Source organism: Silurus meridionalis, chromosome 13 (assembly GCF_014805685.1).
Source record: "Silurus meridionalis isolate SWU-2019-XX chromosome 13, ASM1480568v1, whole genome shotgun sequence".
NCBI lineage: Eukaryota > Metazoa > Chordata > Actinopteri > Siluriformes > Siluridae > Silurus > Silurus meridionalis.
In genome coordinates this window covers 19,859,358-19,877,717 of record NC_060896.1, presented here as the reverse complement: position 1 = coordinate 19,877,717, position 18,360 = coordinate 19,859,358, and the positions used below count along the sequence as shown (strand labels likewise).

General features: G+C 41.1%; 1 protein-coding gene across 14 annotated transcripts in view; it reads left to right on the top strand.

The window, feature by feature from the left end:
• ppfia1 (PTPRF interacting protein alpha 1) overlaps window positions 1-18,360 on the top strand; it is a 76,704-nt gene that overhangs the window by 21,761 nt on the left and 36,583 nt on the right. For all 14 annotated transcript variants that reach the window (XM_046863994.1, XM_046863995.1, XM_046863992.1 and 11 more), the window contains exons 3-8: window positions 9,056-9,157; window positions 10,949-11,113; window positions 11,235-11,309; window positions 13,750-13,851; window positions 15,593-15,814; window positions 15,966-16,112. In XM_046863994.1, the coding sequence (XP_046719950.1) occupies window positions 9,056-9,157; window positions 10,949-11,113; window positions 11,235-11,309; window positions 13,750-13,851; window positions 15,593-15,814; window positions 15,966-16,112 (813 nt within the window). The remainder of the gene's footprint in view (window positions 1-9,055; window positions 9,158-10,948; window positions 11,114-11,234; window positions 11,310-13,749; window positions 13,852-15,592; window positions 15,815-15,965; window positions 16,113-18,360) is intronic.

The following is an 18,360-nucleotide window of genomic DNA, read 5'->3' as shown; positions in this document are numbered from 1 at the left end:
CTTTGTGCACGGGGCATTGTCATGCTGGAACAGATCTGGGTTTTACTAGTTCAAATGAAGGGAAAATATAATGCTACCACACCCATAGACATCCTTACAGTTGTGCGCCTTTAACCTTGTAACAGTTTGCAGGAGAACCACATATGGTTGGGGGAAACCAAAATAAAACAGGTGTCCCAATACTTTTGTCCCTCCTGTACATCATAATTACATGTCAGTCTATGTATAACATCTTTACTTATTCTGCATTCGATTGGGACAGATGTATAATGCGATAAATGCATGCAGATGTTTTTCACAAGGCGTCTCTCCTACGTGTGATGTCCTCCGCATGTTCAAAAACGTAACGTCCCTAACCGATCCAGCTGAAGTGGAGAATGAGGGAATTTTTTTTTTTTTTTTTTTTTTTTACTTTTTATTTCTGGTAATACTTCTTCTGTAGTTCTTTCACATACCCAAATTCAGCAGTGCGCGCAAGCGTGTGTTTTAAGGAGGAGGTCTGGTGGTGCGCGCTCGTACCGTAAATATGTGCTCCTTCATCATAAATCATCGTGAACTCTTTGTTCATCTTTAAATTATATTTTGCTGCAGGCAGGAGCCGAAACAAGCATCTGTCCCGAGAGTGGAGTTTAAAAACAGCCTAGGAAAGTTTCAACTGCATCTCTCTCTCTCTCTCTCTCTCTCTCTCTCTCTCTCTCTCTCTCTCTCACATGCTTTTTTTTTCTTCTAAAGAGAAAACAGACCATAATTAAATCTTGTTGTTTTATTCGAGAGGTAAATACCTTTTAAAATCTTCTCACCAGACCTTTTATGTTCTGAAATGTTATGACCTCTGTCTTTACACTGTATGTAATGGTATAAGCAGACACACACACACACACACACACACACACACACACACACACACACACACACACACACACACAAAGGCTGGTTTGTTAGAACTGCACCAGCAGCAGCTCGATGCCAGATGTGAATTTAAATAGCAGAGTTGAAGTAAGCTGTTGCATCCACAGCTGGATTTGAGAGAGGGCTTGAAATGAAGAGTTCTAGAGCATTTGCAATCCCAGACAACCAGGAAGTGCTCTAAAACACACACTTCGCTGCAAGATCGTGTAACCAGGGAGTGTTGTAGATCTTGGTTTATACCTCTGGCATTGTTGTGTATGTGCTTTCAAGTTTAACGATAATCAAAAAATCACCAAGCAATCGTACGGTCCGGCACTTAATACGTTCCTGAGGGAATTCAGATTCGCACGTGAAAAGGACTGCATTCCGAAAGCCCTGTACCGGAAAAATTTGGTTTGAATACGTGTGCCGTTACACCCCTGTTGTATACGTGTGCGGTTTGTGTGCATGCGCGTGCATTGACCCTCTTTTAAAGGGGCATGCTGACAGGCGAGCTGCTCTTTAGTAACCATATCCTTTTTTGTTTCTTACCTGCTCAACATCTGCTGGGCGAACATTAGCATCCTAAATGTTTTATGATTTTATGCCGTGTGTGTGCGCATGAGAATATTGCCCATAGACTCCTCAAGCGATGTGTGTAAACAGCTTTCAGTTATGCGAATGTTTATTTTCTTTACATTTGCCAGTAAATATAAGAAAAAGTTAGCGATGATTTTGAAAATACATTACAATACAATATACTACTAAGGTTTTATGATATAAAAAGTAAAAAAAAAAAAAAAGTCTGTTGTGGCTTTTTTGAGGGATGTTGTGGTCTCATATTGCAGTATTTTACAAAAATAGGGGGAATGTAGGATTCAAAATGATAACGCTGTGGAAAAATCAATGCAAGAGAGAAAACGAAATGAAGGAATGCTGCTATCTCTCTGGTGAAAATGTTAAATGTCTGATTGGACTTCTAATTGGAAAGTCAAGAAGCTCAATCCCAGCATCATCAAGCTGGCGCTTTTTGGCCCTTGAGCAAGGCCCTTAACCGCAAACTGCTCAGTGTGAATGAGATCATTGTAAGTAGCTTAAGGGAATTCAGGGCATCTGCCAAAAGCTTGTGGCATTGCTTACAAAATCAGTAAACATTAACCAGATCTTCACTACATGTGAAATTTTGACTGAAGTGAAATGTATTTGAATTGACTCGAATTGAATCCGAGCCAATTTTATTAGCACTGAAACATATCGAATCATTTTCAGGCCAATGTTCAATTTAAATCTTTCAAATAGTTTCCCATTCACCTGTATAGATCTTCTATAACCCGCATTCTAGATATACGTTTAAACTGGTAGTCCTCGATTTACAAGGAGACACTGACCTTAATGACTTGAAAGTATTTGAGACATGGCCTAGCATACACAGGAGTCATTATGAACAGGGTGGGGTAATGTACTGTACTATGTTAAGAATGCAATAAATTACAGTAAATGATTTAGCAAAACGGAGCAATTTGAGGTACCGTACAATATGAGCTTGACAGTATGACAGTGGCGGTTCGCGAGCAGAGGGCGGGGCATGTGCTGCAATGTTTGCCTGCCTTGCTAAACTTTATTTATATTTTATTTTATTTTATTTTTAATTGTTCTATCTCTATGATCGTCACAGCATTTATGAAATCGTAGGTCAAACGATCATAACTTTGGGACCATCTGTATTTATGTTTGGCATTAATAATTATTACACGGTGTTAATGAACAACATGGAGTTCTTCAAGTGCTTAACTAGGAAAGGATTCCAGAACCCACAGCCAGAACGTTTTCCATGAAGCTTCAAAAAGTGCTCGAGAACCCTCAAAGCCTACACAGTGGAGCCAGAGTCTATTGAATTGTTGCGTCTATATGGATATAGTATGTGATTGGACATTTGTGGACACTTGAACACCCACTTCGAGATTTATCCCCCTTTTTTTTGTTATAATGATCCCTATTCTTCTGGGAAGGCTTTCCACTAGATTTTAGAACCCGCAGCCTGAACGTTTCCCTTGAACCTTCAAACAAGGAAGTGCTCTAGAACTCCAGACGTGTCCTAAAGGCCTCAGAAATGCAGTCCTGTTGAAGCCTATGCAGTAGATCAGTGTCTATTGGACTGTAGCTTCTGTAACTGTATTGGTTTTGGATCATGATGTGCAGTATATTTTTGGACGTTCTTGTTCACCTAAACGTTCATTTCCAGATTTATCCCCCTTTTTTTAACTGTTATAAAAATTCCCATTCTTCTCTGAAGTCTTTCCACTAGATTTTGCAACACGGCTGTGGGGATTTGTGTTTACTCAGCTATAGCGGTATTAGTGAGATCAGATACCGATGTCGGATAAGCAGGTCTGGGGTGCAGTCAGTGTTTCAGTTCATCCCGAGGGCGTTCAGTGGCGATCATGTTGACTCTGTGAAGGACACTCCAGTTCCTCTGAAGCAAAGGTTTTTTTCAACATGGGACTTGCTTTGTGCACAGGGGCTTTGACCTGTAAGTTCCAGTGAAAGCGGGAAACTGCAATGTTGCAGTACGCTGAGACCTTCTATTCTGTCCACAGTGCTGACTTGTTGCAATCTATATCGTCACGCTGCTCGTCTGAAAATACTGAAATGGATCCCTATAACGATATGTACTTGATACCTGAAGGAAATGGAGATGTGTTTGAGGCCCACAGTGAAACGGAGCAGCTCGTACGATCACACACACACACTTCGGCTTAATGATCAGGAAGTCCGAGTTTGAATCAGAGGCCAAATGCCAAAGGCTCATTTACATTCAGTAGGGGTGTGTGTGTGTGTGTGTGTGTGTGTGTGTGTGTGTGTGTGTGTGTGTGTGTGTGTGTGTGTGTGTGTGTGTAAGCCTCTGTCCTGTGTCTGCCTCACACAGAATCCAAATCCTTTCCTCTGTGTTTTTAAGTGACACTTTATTCAGGCTACTTCACATTAAATACAAACAAATCTGAAATCCTTTTTTTTCCCTTTTTTTTTTTTCTTAAATAAAATTGCTCGTCCATACGGGAAAGTTCTTGGTACTGCGCATGTATAAAAAAATCTTTTTGCGAGCGAACGTTCCGTCCCCTTTGGGGGAAAAAATGCAGTTAACAACACTAAGGAAATAGAGAGTAGGTACACGATCTGCAGTACATCATCATCCAGCATCTCGTTTCGAGTTCAGCAGCTTACATGACTGAGTCACGTGGCCAATCCGTACATCCTAGTTTTTGAATATCTCTGTTTTCTCAGTTCACACTGCACCATGCAAACATCATTATCAGATTCATGCACTTAGGAAAGGGGTGTCCAGTTTGTTCCACAAAGGGCCGTGTAGGTTTTGGAATGAGAACCGGCACCCACATCGGCCCTTTTTGGAAAAGACTGACAGGGTTCCAGTGCATTTTGGAAAAGTATGGAATTTGATTTGAGTGATTTCCAGGTCTGGATTACTATGGCAGGACTACGTTGGGAGTGACAATGTACAGAATTCGAAACGAATTTATTCAGCGCAGGGACAGCGCATTTAGGACGTTTTGGAGACAAGGTGAGGGAGGCGAGATTGAGATGGTTTGGACATGAGCAGAGGAGGGACATGGGGTATATCGATAGGAGAATGCTGAGTATGGAGCCATTAGGAAGGAGGAGAAGATGAAGACCAAGGAGGAGGTTTATGGATGTGGTGAGGGAAGACATGCAGGTAGCTGGTGTGACAGAGGCAGATGTAGAGGACAGGGAGGTATGGAGACGGATGATCCGCTGTGGCGACCCCTAATGGGGGCAGCTGAAAGATGATGATTAGAATGGCACCCTGACTATTGACACTAATCTGGTTTATTTTGGGTCAAAAACCGTTTTTCCAAAAGTCGCTCATCCACACTGAAACCTCTCAAAAAAAAACGCTGCACGAAACAAAACACAAGACGCTTCGACCTGCGTAATTTCCGGCTCTTCGAAATCTCACTGAAATGACTAAAAATACAGTCCAATGCGAGTGGATGTAGATCGAGTCATCTAAATGCTTTCAGATCTGTGTATTGATTGGTGCTGTATTCCTCTCGGCACAGTCAGTTAGTGACTCCTCCTATTGGGGCCTTACAGTATCTACACCATATCATATATATGAAAATGAACTAAACGGATGCTTTGATTATCTCAGCCAAGTCAACTACTACTAATATCGTCAGGGCTAGTAGGGGAAGCTTTAGCTAATGGAAACTACCTGGTCACAATGTTCGACATCTGATAGGAAGGTCGTGAGTTCAAATCCCTGCTCCACCAACCTGTCACTGCCACTTGATTCCATTTATTAGTGTCATTTCTTGTTGATTTTTTGCAATTATTCATTCATGCTGTCAGGTTCAGCAGCTCCCGCACTCCTTTTCTTCTCTATTTGGAGCTCATGATTGTTAATTGCCCACTGTGTGACGTCAAAAAGAAAAAAAAAGCCCACCTCGGAAGCGTGAGTCACAGGGAATGTCGTAAGGCCGAGAGCCTCAGGTTTACCGTGCGTGTTTTAAACAAACAGTTCAGCACCTGTTTTTTCCATGAGCTCTCCATCCTGTTCCATTGATTTTAATTATCCTTTGTGTGTGTGTGTTCTGCTCCTGCCCTTGTATCTCATCTGCGAGTGCATCATGGAGAGATGATTAGTGCAGCCTGCGTTATTAGAGTGAATCAGTGCGTAGTTTAGAGCCCGTGCCGAGTAAAGCTCTTCAGGCAACAGCAAGTTAAACTGTTTTTAGGACTGCGGAACCGTCGCTCGGCCGGCAAACCGGAAGATTCCTCGCTTCCATTTACAGCCAGGCGTTAGTACGCGTTTGTTCGATGATGTAGATTGTGCAAATGATTCAGCAGAAGGTGATGGAAATGCACATGGAGAATCTCGTCAAAAAGACGCAATGGTCTAAAAGAGAACTTGAAAAGATTCAAGAGAAATGCCGTGCACAGAAGAAGTGAATAGTTGATTATACACATGGACAAAAAAGTATTAGGACACCCGGCTTTTCCAGCCATATGGGGTTCTTTTCCAAACTGTTACCACAAAGTTGGAGAGCAAACAATTGTAGTAGCATAAAACATTTAGCTGAACTAGGAGACTCAAACCTGGTCCAGCAGGACAATACCCTTGTGCGCACACATTATTTTAGCAATTGAGTATTCTATCGATTGGTCCATCGATTAAAGAGTGATACTAAATCTACAAGAGAAAATAAGACAGGGCTCTTAAAAAGTCATTAGTTTTCTTTTTAGAAAAATTTACATTTTTATTTATGAAATTGAATAAGATGATCTGTGAAAATTAAAAACCATTTAGTGCATTTAATTGCCATATTAAATCAAAATGCAAATAAAAATACACAAATAAAAAAGTTCTGAAAAAAAAAAAAAATCTATTTTTAATTATTTTTAAAAAAAGTTAAACCCACTGTATGCTGTTTTCTTTGTTTTAGTTTGGAATGATTTCAAACTGTGGAAACGTTTTCTTTGGCCCGAATCTTCTCTGCACCACTCGTTTTTTTTTTCTTCTCCCCGTTCCTCCACTTTTAATTCTGCAGCATCTTCTGCGTTGTTAGGCAGGCTATTTCCACCACATAAAAAAAACAAACAAATCGGAATTGTGAGGGGGGAAAAAATGGAATTACGAGAAAAAAAGTCGGAATTAGGCGAATTCTATTGTATTTTTGTGTGTGGCAGAAACGGGCTTCCATACTGTTTACTTGTCTAGAGTTTAGCAAGCGGTGCAATAAAGGTCCGTGGGGAAACATGGTGCTCTATGTGTAGGTAAATGGACTATACGAAGCATAAAAAGTTACGTTCTTGCATTCGGATTACTTGAGGAAGCGTTTCAGCCCTACTTCTAACCAATCAGCGTTTGCCAAATGCCTACATCGATCAGAAGATCACGAAACTGATCAGAATCTACTTTGCACGCCAATACAGATCCATTTGCTGTTGCTAGGCTAAGGAGCCTTCTCCAATCTTAAGTTTGTTATCTCGTCATCGCTTTGTACGCGTCTATCGCATAAGGACTTTGAGCGCGTCACATTTTCGTCTGCGTATTCTGCTTTCTGCTGATAAGACTGGAACGACCCATTCGGCTGTTTGCCGTGCGAGATAAAAGACAGCCGTCTGCTCCGTCAGCACAGAATCAGTGTTTTCTAAAACGAGGAGTCTGAAAGGGCAGAAGAGGATTTTTTTCACCGCGTCTCTTCGGCTATGTCGCGCAGTCAGGAGGAACGCACATTCCACTTTCCAGTCTCCTCTGTAATTACGTCTTCTCCTGCCTACTCTCCAGCCATTGGTGAAGGACATACGAGTGGCATGGAGGTCTAGCAATGACATAATGGGGGTGCAAAAAGCTGTGTGTGAATCGAACTTGGACTTTATTATTAAAACCTTAAATGTATGGATTGTGTTGTGTGATGAGAAAACACAATTACGAATCTAGTCCACAGATCTGAGTAGCTGCGGCTAAAGACTTTGCCAACTAAAAGAATAAAACAAAGTCTAAAAAAAAAAAAAAACGCAGAACCGAGTTCAGATTAGATTTACGCTTGTAACACAAGATGGAGATTTGAGGGGGAGAAAAATATTCCTGAAAAGTGAACATTATTCATGAGATTTTGAGTCTTGCGTTTTGCCCAGGTCTGAACAAAACCACTTGGGCCTTAGATTACAATCGAGTCTCTCGAAACATCATGCAGCTATATGAAGACGAAGAAGAAGAAGCAGCACTGCATACTTGTGTTGAACGTTGAATCTAATCTTATCTCGATACTCATGAAGTGAGAGATTAAAGTAATCACTTGCATGTTATGTCTAATGGCTCAATTGCCAGAACCCTGGCAAGGGTTATAAAGGGGCGGGACCTTTTCCTGCAAATCTTCGCAAACTTTCCATGGGACCGTCATCTGGGGAATTTTGGAAATATTCCAACAATTTATGGAGAATTTATGGGAATTCATTAGAAATTTGGGGAGATTTATATAAAACTATACACTGATATACTGCAAACTAATACAGATTTTTTTTTAAATTATATTTTTTACTTTAATTCAATTGTTAGTGTAAATTTGTCGCACAATAACCTACACACAGCGCAAGGAAGTTTGAAATATAAATGTATGTAATATTTAGGTAATTTCCATGAATACTACATGGAAATATGGACATTTTGACAATATTTTGTGTAATGGAGAAATGCACAGTGCATGTAGGGGGTGTGGCCTCAATACCCCTGCAGAAAGTGCGCTGTGTGCATGTGATTGATGAATGTGCAGGGTTGATTTATCCTGCAAGATAAAAAAAAAAAAAAGATTATTTCCAACTACGATTTAGTTACCTTTTATAGACTAACTTGCAATTTTTGTAAATTTCCAGTTTACTCTCATTCACTCATTTGATTCCCATATATTCCCGTTAAGTCCAATGGAACGTTTCCAGTGTTGAAAATTCTGGGAATTTTGCCAACCCTGAATCTGGTATCATGAAACAAAAGATCTTTAAATGAAGCTTGTGGTCCCTCAGATGATGGAGTTGTTTGACCCGGTTATTTCAGATGTTACTGCAGTGGTGCTCACAGTGCATTAGCGATAGTGCGCAATCTCTCTCTTTCTCTCTCTCTCTCTCTCTCTCTCTCTCTCTCTCTCTCTCCGTCAAAATGCTAACGATAACTGGAGAGCATTTGTGGTTTTCGGGATGAGGGACGAGGCTCGTTTGTCTCTGACAGCTGCGGAGGGAGCGAAAGAAAGAGGAAGGAAGCCATTTAAACTAATGGGATGTAGTAGTCAGTGGTAGCGCATTACCTTTGTTTCCTCCCGACCTAGAAATAGATTAGAATGTGTGAACACACACACACACTCACTCACACAACTTTTTGTTCACTCTGGAATATTCGCCTTGAACAGTAAAATATCAGAAAAACAGACAGCGGAGAACTCGGCAGTCTTCACACTTCTCGCTCGTTTTCAGATCTGCATGTAACTGTGTTGTCTTGTGATTCGAAGTTCTCGCTGTGAAATGCCCTGTCCTTTATATAGCTTTCTCCATTTTTAGTTTGTTCGCATTGTTTCCCTTATGCAGGAAAATGATTGCAATGTTAACATTTCTCTCTTTCCGTGTTGTCTGTTTTCAGGAGTTTGCAGCTCTGACTAAGGAGGTGAACATGTGCAGGGAGCAGCTGCTGGAGAGAGAAGAAGAAATAGCAGAGCTAAAGGCCGAGAGAAACAACACGCGGGTAAGCGTAACTGTCATTTCATTCGTTTCTCACTTTGATTTGATTGAGATGTTTATAACCTACTTTAGTGTTCGTGGTGATCACACAGGGAAACTTGCTCACACAACGTGTTCTTCGAGTACTTGCGCTCACAGATGGCCACGATTGGCTCCCGTCTCTGCGATCGACATCGCCTGTGAATTTATGAGCAAAAAAAAACGGCTAATAAAATTGTCTCCATTGTTCAACGTTTGGAAATTTTGTTCAAAACGTTCACAAAAAATACTCTTATATTTATACCCCTGGAAGCAGGAGGTCCTGGTTGAATACTTTCCCGTTCCTACTCACACAGGTGTACTAAAAATGTAAATATTAATGGGGATAAACTTCATAGATATAGATACAGAATCTCACAAAAGTGAGTACATCCCTCACATTTCAGCAACCTTTTTTTTTTTTTTTTTATCTTCTCAGGGGACAATACTAATTAAACTTGTATATATATATTTTATAGTAGTCAATGTGCAGCTTGTATAGCATTACAGATTTACTGTCCTCTGAAAAGAAATCAACATACAGCCATTATTGTCTAAAGAGCAAGTGAGTACACCCTTAGCGATAACAGCTGTATATCGTGTAACCACACAAAGTCACACGTCCTATTCATCACGTTCATGTTTTTGTTTGCTTGGCAGGACCATACAAATTTGTGTATCTTGTATTAGAGCAGGTAAAATTTGGTGCTTTGAGTTTAATTCTCTCATACTGACCACTGGATTCTTAATGGGGTTAAGGTCTGGACTCTGTGGTGACCAATCCATATGTGAAAGTAATGTCTCATGCTCCCTGAACCACTCTTTCACAATTTGAGCCTGATGAATCCTGGCATTGTCATCTTGGAATATGTCTGTGCCATTAGAGGAAAAAATCCATTGATGGAATAACCTGGTCATTGAGTATATTCAGGTAGTCAGCTGACCTCATTCATAACCGAGACCTGGCCAACTGCAGCAACCCCAGATCACAGCACTGCCCCCACAGGCTTGTATGGTAGGCACTAGGCATGATGAGGCCATCAGTTCATCCGCCTCTTTTCTTACCCCGATGCGATAAATCTGGACTCATCAGACAACATGTCCATCTTCCATAATCATGGAAAAAGCATTTTCATCCATGCAGTAATTATCCAATATTTGATTATAGGTATGTAATGTGTATGTATTTCTGTGAACGTTTTGCATAAATAATCACAGTTTTTCAAAGCCTTTATTGCTCCTATTTATCAAGTGTGCCAATAGTAGTGAAGGGCACTTCATGCTACGCTGGAGAGACATACAGCCAGTCTCTCCAGTGTTTGAGAAGAGTGCGGCGAGAACGCGGAAAAGGCAACGTGCACAGCCTCTAATCCGTAAGACGATGGGACCGCCTGACACAGTTGGAACCCAACCAAATTTCGTGCCCGTTTTTGTGCTAGTGTGTGTTTGTGTGTATGAGATGGAGGGGGTTGGTGAGATGAGGCATGGAGTGAGGGATTAGAGCCAAGCAGTGATGATGAGTGTAGGCTTTGTCGTTCTAGCAGAGTCTGGCGGAGCTTTTCGAAGAGTTTGAATCACACAATACACGCACGTCCACACAAATGCGCACACACTGACGTTCATGCACCAAATTAACGTTGCTTCTTCGTGTAAATATACAAATGAAAAACACTTTCTCAGAACCCACACGTATGAATCCGTATGTCTTTCGCACAGTTTTAGTGTCCTGTGAAGAACATTGTGTTTATTCCCATTTTTTTTATTTTTTTTTTTCCAGCTGCTGCTGGAGCATTTGGAGTGTTTGGTGTCTCGTCACGAGCGCTCGCTCAGGATGACGGTGGTGAAGCGTCAGGCTCAGAGTCCAGCCGGAGTCTCCAGCGAAGTAGAAGTTCTCAAAGCACTAAAATCCCTTTTTGAGCACCATAAAGCCCTGGATGAGAAGGTAACCAGAGAGCAGGTTTTATACGAGTTCTAACCCTAGAGCTGCTCCCACTTAAAAAGGCGAAACTTTGCCATCCGACCGTGAATCAACGATGATTATATAGACGTATTTACTGTTACAGGTGAGGGAGAGATTGCGTGTTGCTCTGGAAAGGTGCAGCGCACTGGAGGAGCAATTAACGACTTCTCATAAAGAGGTAGGACTTTCACTTGCCCAAACACACACCGTGAAACAAAGCCTGTACGAGTCCACGCGTACGGAATGGTATTTCCTGATTGCGTGTGTGTGTGTGTGTGTGTGTGTGTGTGTGTGTGTGTGTGTGTGTGTGTCTTGTAATTGTTTTCTAAAACAAACACTCAGTTCTACACAGTGCAACTTAGACTGAAGCTACAGGATCAGCCAGTTCTTTTATGCATCATTTATGTTTTTCTTGCGTACGTATGGAACAAGGAAATTCTTTTAAGTCCGTTGCGTCTGTTTTCGGCGTGTCCGAACCTGAACAAGAATGCGTACCGAAAGCGAAGCGTGCACAATGAAGACATCACAAGTCAGCCGGATGATAACGCTTTATCAGCACTACTGGCTTGAGGACAGTCTGTCATCCTGCCACCCTGCTTAACAGCTGTATAAACAAGGACGCCGTGTCTGGTGTTCGAGCTCAGTGTGTAAACGCCCAGCTGAACCCGAGCACGTTACTGCATGAGTGGAAGCTGTGTTGCAGTCAAATGCTCATGTTCATATTATTAATAGGAAAAGTACTATGAATACAGATAATGATAATAAGAAAAATGAATGGTAGTGCTGCATGAGCAACACAAATGTGGGGACACTACAAACATGGAGAAGAATGCAGGAAAATGTTCAGCATGTCTGAAAAACAAAGACGGAATAAATGAATATACAAAAAAGTAGTAGAATTTTAGAGGAACACAGCGATTACAAATGATACAAGGATAAAGAGTACAAACTCTTCAGGAGACCAAGATCGAGGACAAAACAAATGCGAATACTATCAAGACTAGGAATAAAAAGCACTAGTATATGAAGAATCTGCACAAGAATTGAAAATGCAACGAGGAAGAATATGAACAATGCGAAAAAAGCAGAACGGCAAGAAAACTAGGGGATGAAAATGAAAGCAAAGAGGAGGAAGAATTTCCAGGTGTCAAAGAAAGAATGTGAATAAACAAAAAAAAAAAATCAGCTATGAAATTTGATATCTCAATTACAGAAAAATCTTCATTGCGGCTGCAGATACTTCTCTCATTTCCATCTTCTGCATCGCTTCCTCCCCCATTTTCTCTCTCTCTCTCACACACACACACACACACACACACACACACACACACACACTTCCACACAGATAGGATTAGCACTGACAGTAGGCTGGGGGCACAGTTACGGACTGACCCACATTTCACCCTCCATTCCAACCGACCTCATATAAATACACACACATTCTTTCTCTTTTTCTCTCATAATGAATAAATCAATGTGTTTGTGTGTGTGTGTGTATGTATATATATATATATATATATATAATATATATATATATATATTTTTTCAAAACCACCCGCGATAAACTTGCGCCACCCCAAAAATGTTTTTTGGTTTTTAATTGTTTAAGCCGTAAATCATCCTCCCACACACTTTACACACAGAAAACATTTGCAAGTATATAGCGAGATACATTTTGTGTAAATTGTTAGAAATCCATCAGACTGTATCACATTTATAATACATGTACTGTACAGTATACAGTTCTGTAGTAGCGAAGCCTATGCGTAGTTTCTCTGCTTGTTTATTGGTTGAAGTGACGTCAAAAAAGAGTTAAAGATACACGTCACCGCATTCTTTACTTTCTGTACTGTGCTGTATAAACATTTTACTTCATTCTGTAATTAGTAATTATATTTGTATTCATACATTTCATTCTTTCAACATAAAACTTATTTATTTAAAAACAATTCCCCTATATGTTTACTGGTCTATAGTGCTATAAGCGAGAGACCAAGAAAATCAGCCAAACAAATTAGTTATGTGGCAAATGGAATTCCGCGATAAACCGGGGGTGCGAGATATGAGCCGCAGTAAAGAGGAGGATTATTGTGTGTGTGTGTGTGTGTGTGTGTGTGTGTGTGTGTGTGTGTGTGTGTGTGTGTGTGTGTGAATATATATGTATGTGTGTATGTGTGTATGTACAGTATGTATATGTATATGTATGTGTGTGTGTGTGTATATATATATATATATATATATATATATATATATATATATATATATATATATATATATATAAATAATTGTTGTGCTATATGTTCATTATGCTTGATATATTTTTATCATACAGTACACTGTCTAAAACAGTGCATTTTGCAGACACTTTTCAATTTTAGCTGTGTATTTATTCCACATCTGCATCTAGCCTGTGACCTAAAGTGAACAAATCCGACATGCACAGTCACATAGAGGTGATGTAGGTGTTGTAAAAGCAGTCACGTCAGACCCCGGAGGGTCACACTTCTCAGAGTTGAGTTATTTCACACAAACAAGTCGTCATTGGTCCGATTCGGAAAGTGGGCGATGTGGCTCAGGATCGTGGAGAATGCAGACGCGAGTTGTCTCCTCTGTTTCAGAACGCCTTCCTGCGAGAGCAGAGCAGTCAGAAGAAATTGCTGATCGACAGCACAGCCGAAATCAACCACAACACCGAAAGCACACCCAGCACCAACGGCAAGGTAAGAAAACCCGAAAAAACAAAAAACCAGTGCAGTGTGTGAATAGAACTGGTTTGGAGCACTGGTGCGAGTGAATTCTGCCATGAGAATGAAATAATTTCTTGTTTGTTCCAAAGATAATTTATACCGTTCGCTATTAGTTAGTTAATAAAAGCACATTATGTACAACGGAGCAGCAAATGAAGACACGGATCCAAAAAAACTTGATCGAATGCATAAACGTTACGTGTATGTAACTGACTACGCGTATGATTTTGTGCCTGCTTAATCAGTATACAAAATCCATACACACACGAAGAGCAACCCACGCTCAATTTAACCTCGTTTGATGTTACATTACAGAACAAATAATTGCCCCACCCCTTCAACAAATAAACATGACTGGATCTATATTCTTTTCACACACTGTATGGAGAAAGGTGCTCAGGTGTCCACATACTTATGTGATTTTTTTTTTAACATCCCATTCCACATTTACTCCCCATTTGCTGTTATAATGAACACACACATTTCTGGGCAGTGTGGTTGTGGAGATTTACACTCATTTAGCCACAAGAGTGTGAGTGAAATCAGCTGCTGATGTAAGGCTGCCCTGATCCTGACCCCCTAAAATGTTTAAGTGCGTAAATAAAACATTTATTAAACAACACAAAACCCTCCAATCAGTGAACGTTAGCAGGTTTTTTGGTCTTAGGTTTTAACCTAAACTACAGCTGGTTGAAGGTTCGCTAACAATCCAGTTCCATAATGTTACTTTCATTCTCTCTTTAAAAGCATCCTATTTAACCAGTAAAATATACAAGGCCACATCAAGAACGAAATAAGAACTTCAAGCCCGGGACACACCAAGCTGACAGTCAGCCCTCCGGGAATGTCAGGTGGTTTTGAGCGGCGGTCGGCTTTAGTTTTTTCGCCACCGTCGCCTCCCGTCGGACGTCGTCATCCCCGAGCCAAGCGGATCTCGGCGGCGAGCAAGAGAACTCTAAATGGCTATTTAGCTTGGCGAATAAGCACACGGAAAAAACAAAAAAAACGCGGAACACGCTTGTTTTGTTCTTGCCCTTTGTCTTTGCAACTGAGAAGACAAGATCGGAAAAAGCTACACAAACACTTCAGTAACGCGGCAGGTGGAAACGCTGCTTGCTTTAAATATTCACAGTTGTTGCTCTTACCATTTCTCTGCTTGGATGCCGTTTACTGACTACCGCCACCTGCTGGTATGGAAAACTTATGTTCTCGCACAGAAGATCGCCAATTAATCGTCCAGCCGATCGGTCGTACTAGCTTTGATTAGCTTTGGCTCCTTCCAGCGGTTGCTCTTTTGGACACACATGGCTGTTGCATTGTCCAGATGTGCGCTTAGGACTAAAAATACGCAAACTCTTATTTATTTATCTTTCTTTTTTTTTTTTTTTTGTAACTGTTCCTCTCCTTTGTGTGCACATTACCCCAGTATGTTAGCAAAGACGAGGAAATAGAGTCTGAATAAGAATTTAGTAGTCATTAATCTGTATATGCCATATCCTCAGAGCTTTTTTTAATGACTTTGAGGACTAAAGCAAGGTCACACTTATTTAACTCACATGCTGCCTAATAGTGTTATTGATTTCAATGCATGACCATCATCATGAATACTCTGTGGGTTTATTCGAACGTGCGTATTCCTCCATACTCAGCAGGGAAGCAGGAAATGGAGGTCTGCAGGTGCGATTTCTAACCCGAACTCGATTCTTATTATTAGAGGTCATCAGACGGCTCTTTGGGTCCCGATGAGGAGATGGGAAAGGTGTCCGAGCTGCAGGATGTGATGGACCGTCAGAGCAAAGAGCTGCTGCAGATGAAGGAGCGCGTTGTTTCCCTGAGCAGCAGAGTGAGCGAGCTGGAGGAGGATCTGGACACAGCCCGCAAAGACCTCATCAAATCGGAGGACATGAACACTCGCCTTCAGCGGGACATCCGAGAGGTGATGCACCATTTTGCAAACGCCAAATCAAACGGGATTAATGTTTTTTATTTACGAAGACATTATATTGAGTGGTACTCAGTGTGCTACAAAGCGCATAGATTTAGTTAATAAATAACATTTGCTAGAACTTTTCTTTATTTGTTTTCAGTCTCTCGCTCAGAAGGATGACATGGAGGAGAGGATAACGACACTAGAGAAGCGCTACCTGGCAGCTCAGCGAGAAGCGACGTCCGTTCACGACCTGAACGACAAGCTCGAGAACGAACTCGCCAACAAGGAATCCCTGTTCCGCCAGGTCTCTTTATTCCCCCTTTCTGAACATGTGATTACAGCATGTGTAAGGAATAACACATTAGAGGGAATTGATTGATTGTTTCCCGTAACTGCATTGCTTTACTCCTTTATACTACAGAATTTTCTCAACAACAACATAAAAAAAAAGATTTAAAGTTAACGATTTAACGCTAACGTACAGAGCAGGAGGTAGTATAAAGCTCTAAAGCTCTTTATCTTATAAAACAACCCCTGACTGTTTTTATGCTTCGACACTGGAGACGTCTATTGTACGATTCTTCAATACTAGAGATGAAGAACTAGAATGTAGAAAATTCGTTGTCTTCCTCTGACCACTCAGAAATAAGAATTTAAGAGTGGCAAACAAATGACACACCCTTTTACCCAGCCAGTCTATTTGCTATAAAAATAAAGAGTTAGGGTTTGATCCACCCCTCTAAACATGTATGAGGCCACAGAGAAATTGAGCATTCTCAAGGTAGAAATGAAAGCAGTGCATTATGGGTAATGCGCAAAAGAAAAAAAAAGTGTTTGGATTGCCGGCTGTGTGACGTTTCGTCATATGGACAAACGTATCGGAAAACCTGATTTTTTTCTGCCATATGTACTATATGTTCTTCTCCAAACTGTTACCACAAAGCTGGAGGCTGACAATTAAATAGAATGTCTTTGGATGCGGTATAACATCATTTTGCTTTTAAACCTGTTCCAGCATGGCATTGCCCCCTGTGCACGAGGAGAGCTCCACGGTGTACATGCTTTGGTGAGGAAGATCTTGGCCTGCTATAGAGCCCTGATCTCAACCCTACTGAACAGCTTTGGGATGAGTGTGAATGCTAAATGCACCCCAGGTCTCCTCACTTACATCAGTACCTTATGGACACAAATGTCCACAAGCACGCGTCCAAAAAAAAGCACGTTTTAGCTGTGAGAACACAGTGGTGAGAGTGGCAATGAAAAACTCCCAAAATGATAGGAGGAAGAAAGGTTGAGAGGAGCCAGACTTATAGGGGAACCCCGTCTCATATGGCAATTGCAGCCATATGGATTAGAGGCAGTGGCATTGAGTAAAAGACAGGAGGTGGAGCTGGAGGTAGCAGAGCTAAAGATGTTGAGGTTTTCGTTGGGATTGACGATGATGGACAGGATTAGAAATTAGTTTATGAAAGTGACAGCGCATGTAGGACGTTTTGGAGACAAGGCGAGAGGCGAGATTAAGATGGTTTGGACAAGTGCAGAGGAGGGACATGAGGTAAATCAGTAGGAGAATGCTGAGTGTGAAGCCACCAGGAAGAAGAAAAAAAGGAAGACCAAGGAGGAGGTTTATAGATGTGGTGAGGGAAGACATGCAGGTAGTTGGTTTGAAAGAGGCAGATGTAGAGGACATGAATGATCCGCTATGGCGACCCCTAATGGGAGCAGCCGGAAGAAAAATATGTCAATTGCAGTCGTAAACCACTCTAGATTAATTACAGTCCAAATCCAACTTCGTTTATTTTTTCTTTTTTTCTTTATTTCTCTACAGTAATCTGATAGATCTTTAGGATAGTCATGTGGGACCCTCCTCAGCTCCTCAGTATTGTTCACTGAGATTGACGTATAATTTCTACAACAGTTTTTCAAGATGTGGGACGCCAGGATGAATCAGGAAGGTCTGGAAAATAGAAATGGATCACTTGTACCTCAGGAGAATGTGAAGGTCAAAAGAGAGAGGGAAAATCATGGATTTACTGTTGCGTAAAAAAGACATAATGCAACCCTGTATGGCTGCAGTTGTTCTAAATGTTAATTATAGCTATAGGAGCATGTTAATAATTGAAACTATGGGCATAGATGTGCAGTTTTAAGAATGGGGATCCAGTTTGTCGACCGAACAGTCACATGTGCAGATGGGTGTCGCAGTAGCTTGACGTTACCATCGCAACAATAGCAACCTGCGGGTAAATCTCGCTGTTTTTTCCGCTCAGTCTCTCTCCGTCCGTTTTGTTGCCAGAAAAGCCTGCAGCTCTCTGGCAGAGACGGAACTCCTTATCTCTGAAATCACTATTCACCAGAAAATAAAGCACAAAAAGTCATCCATAAAAGGCATAAAAATTTAGTAACCCATAGAGAGATGGTTCCAAAGAGATCGAGCACACCAGCAGAATCATGTCGTGTCATTCAAACATTGAAATATCAGCTTTAAACTGAGGAATGAATACAATTCCAGCTGTCTGCAGTGCAACACGGCTTGCGGCACGTTCAGCACT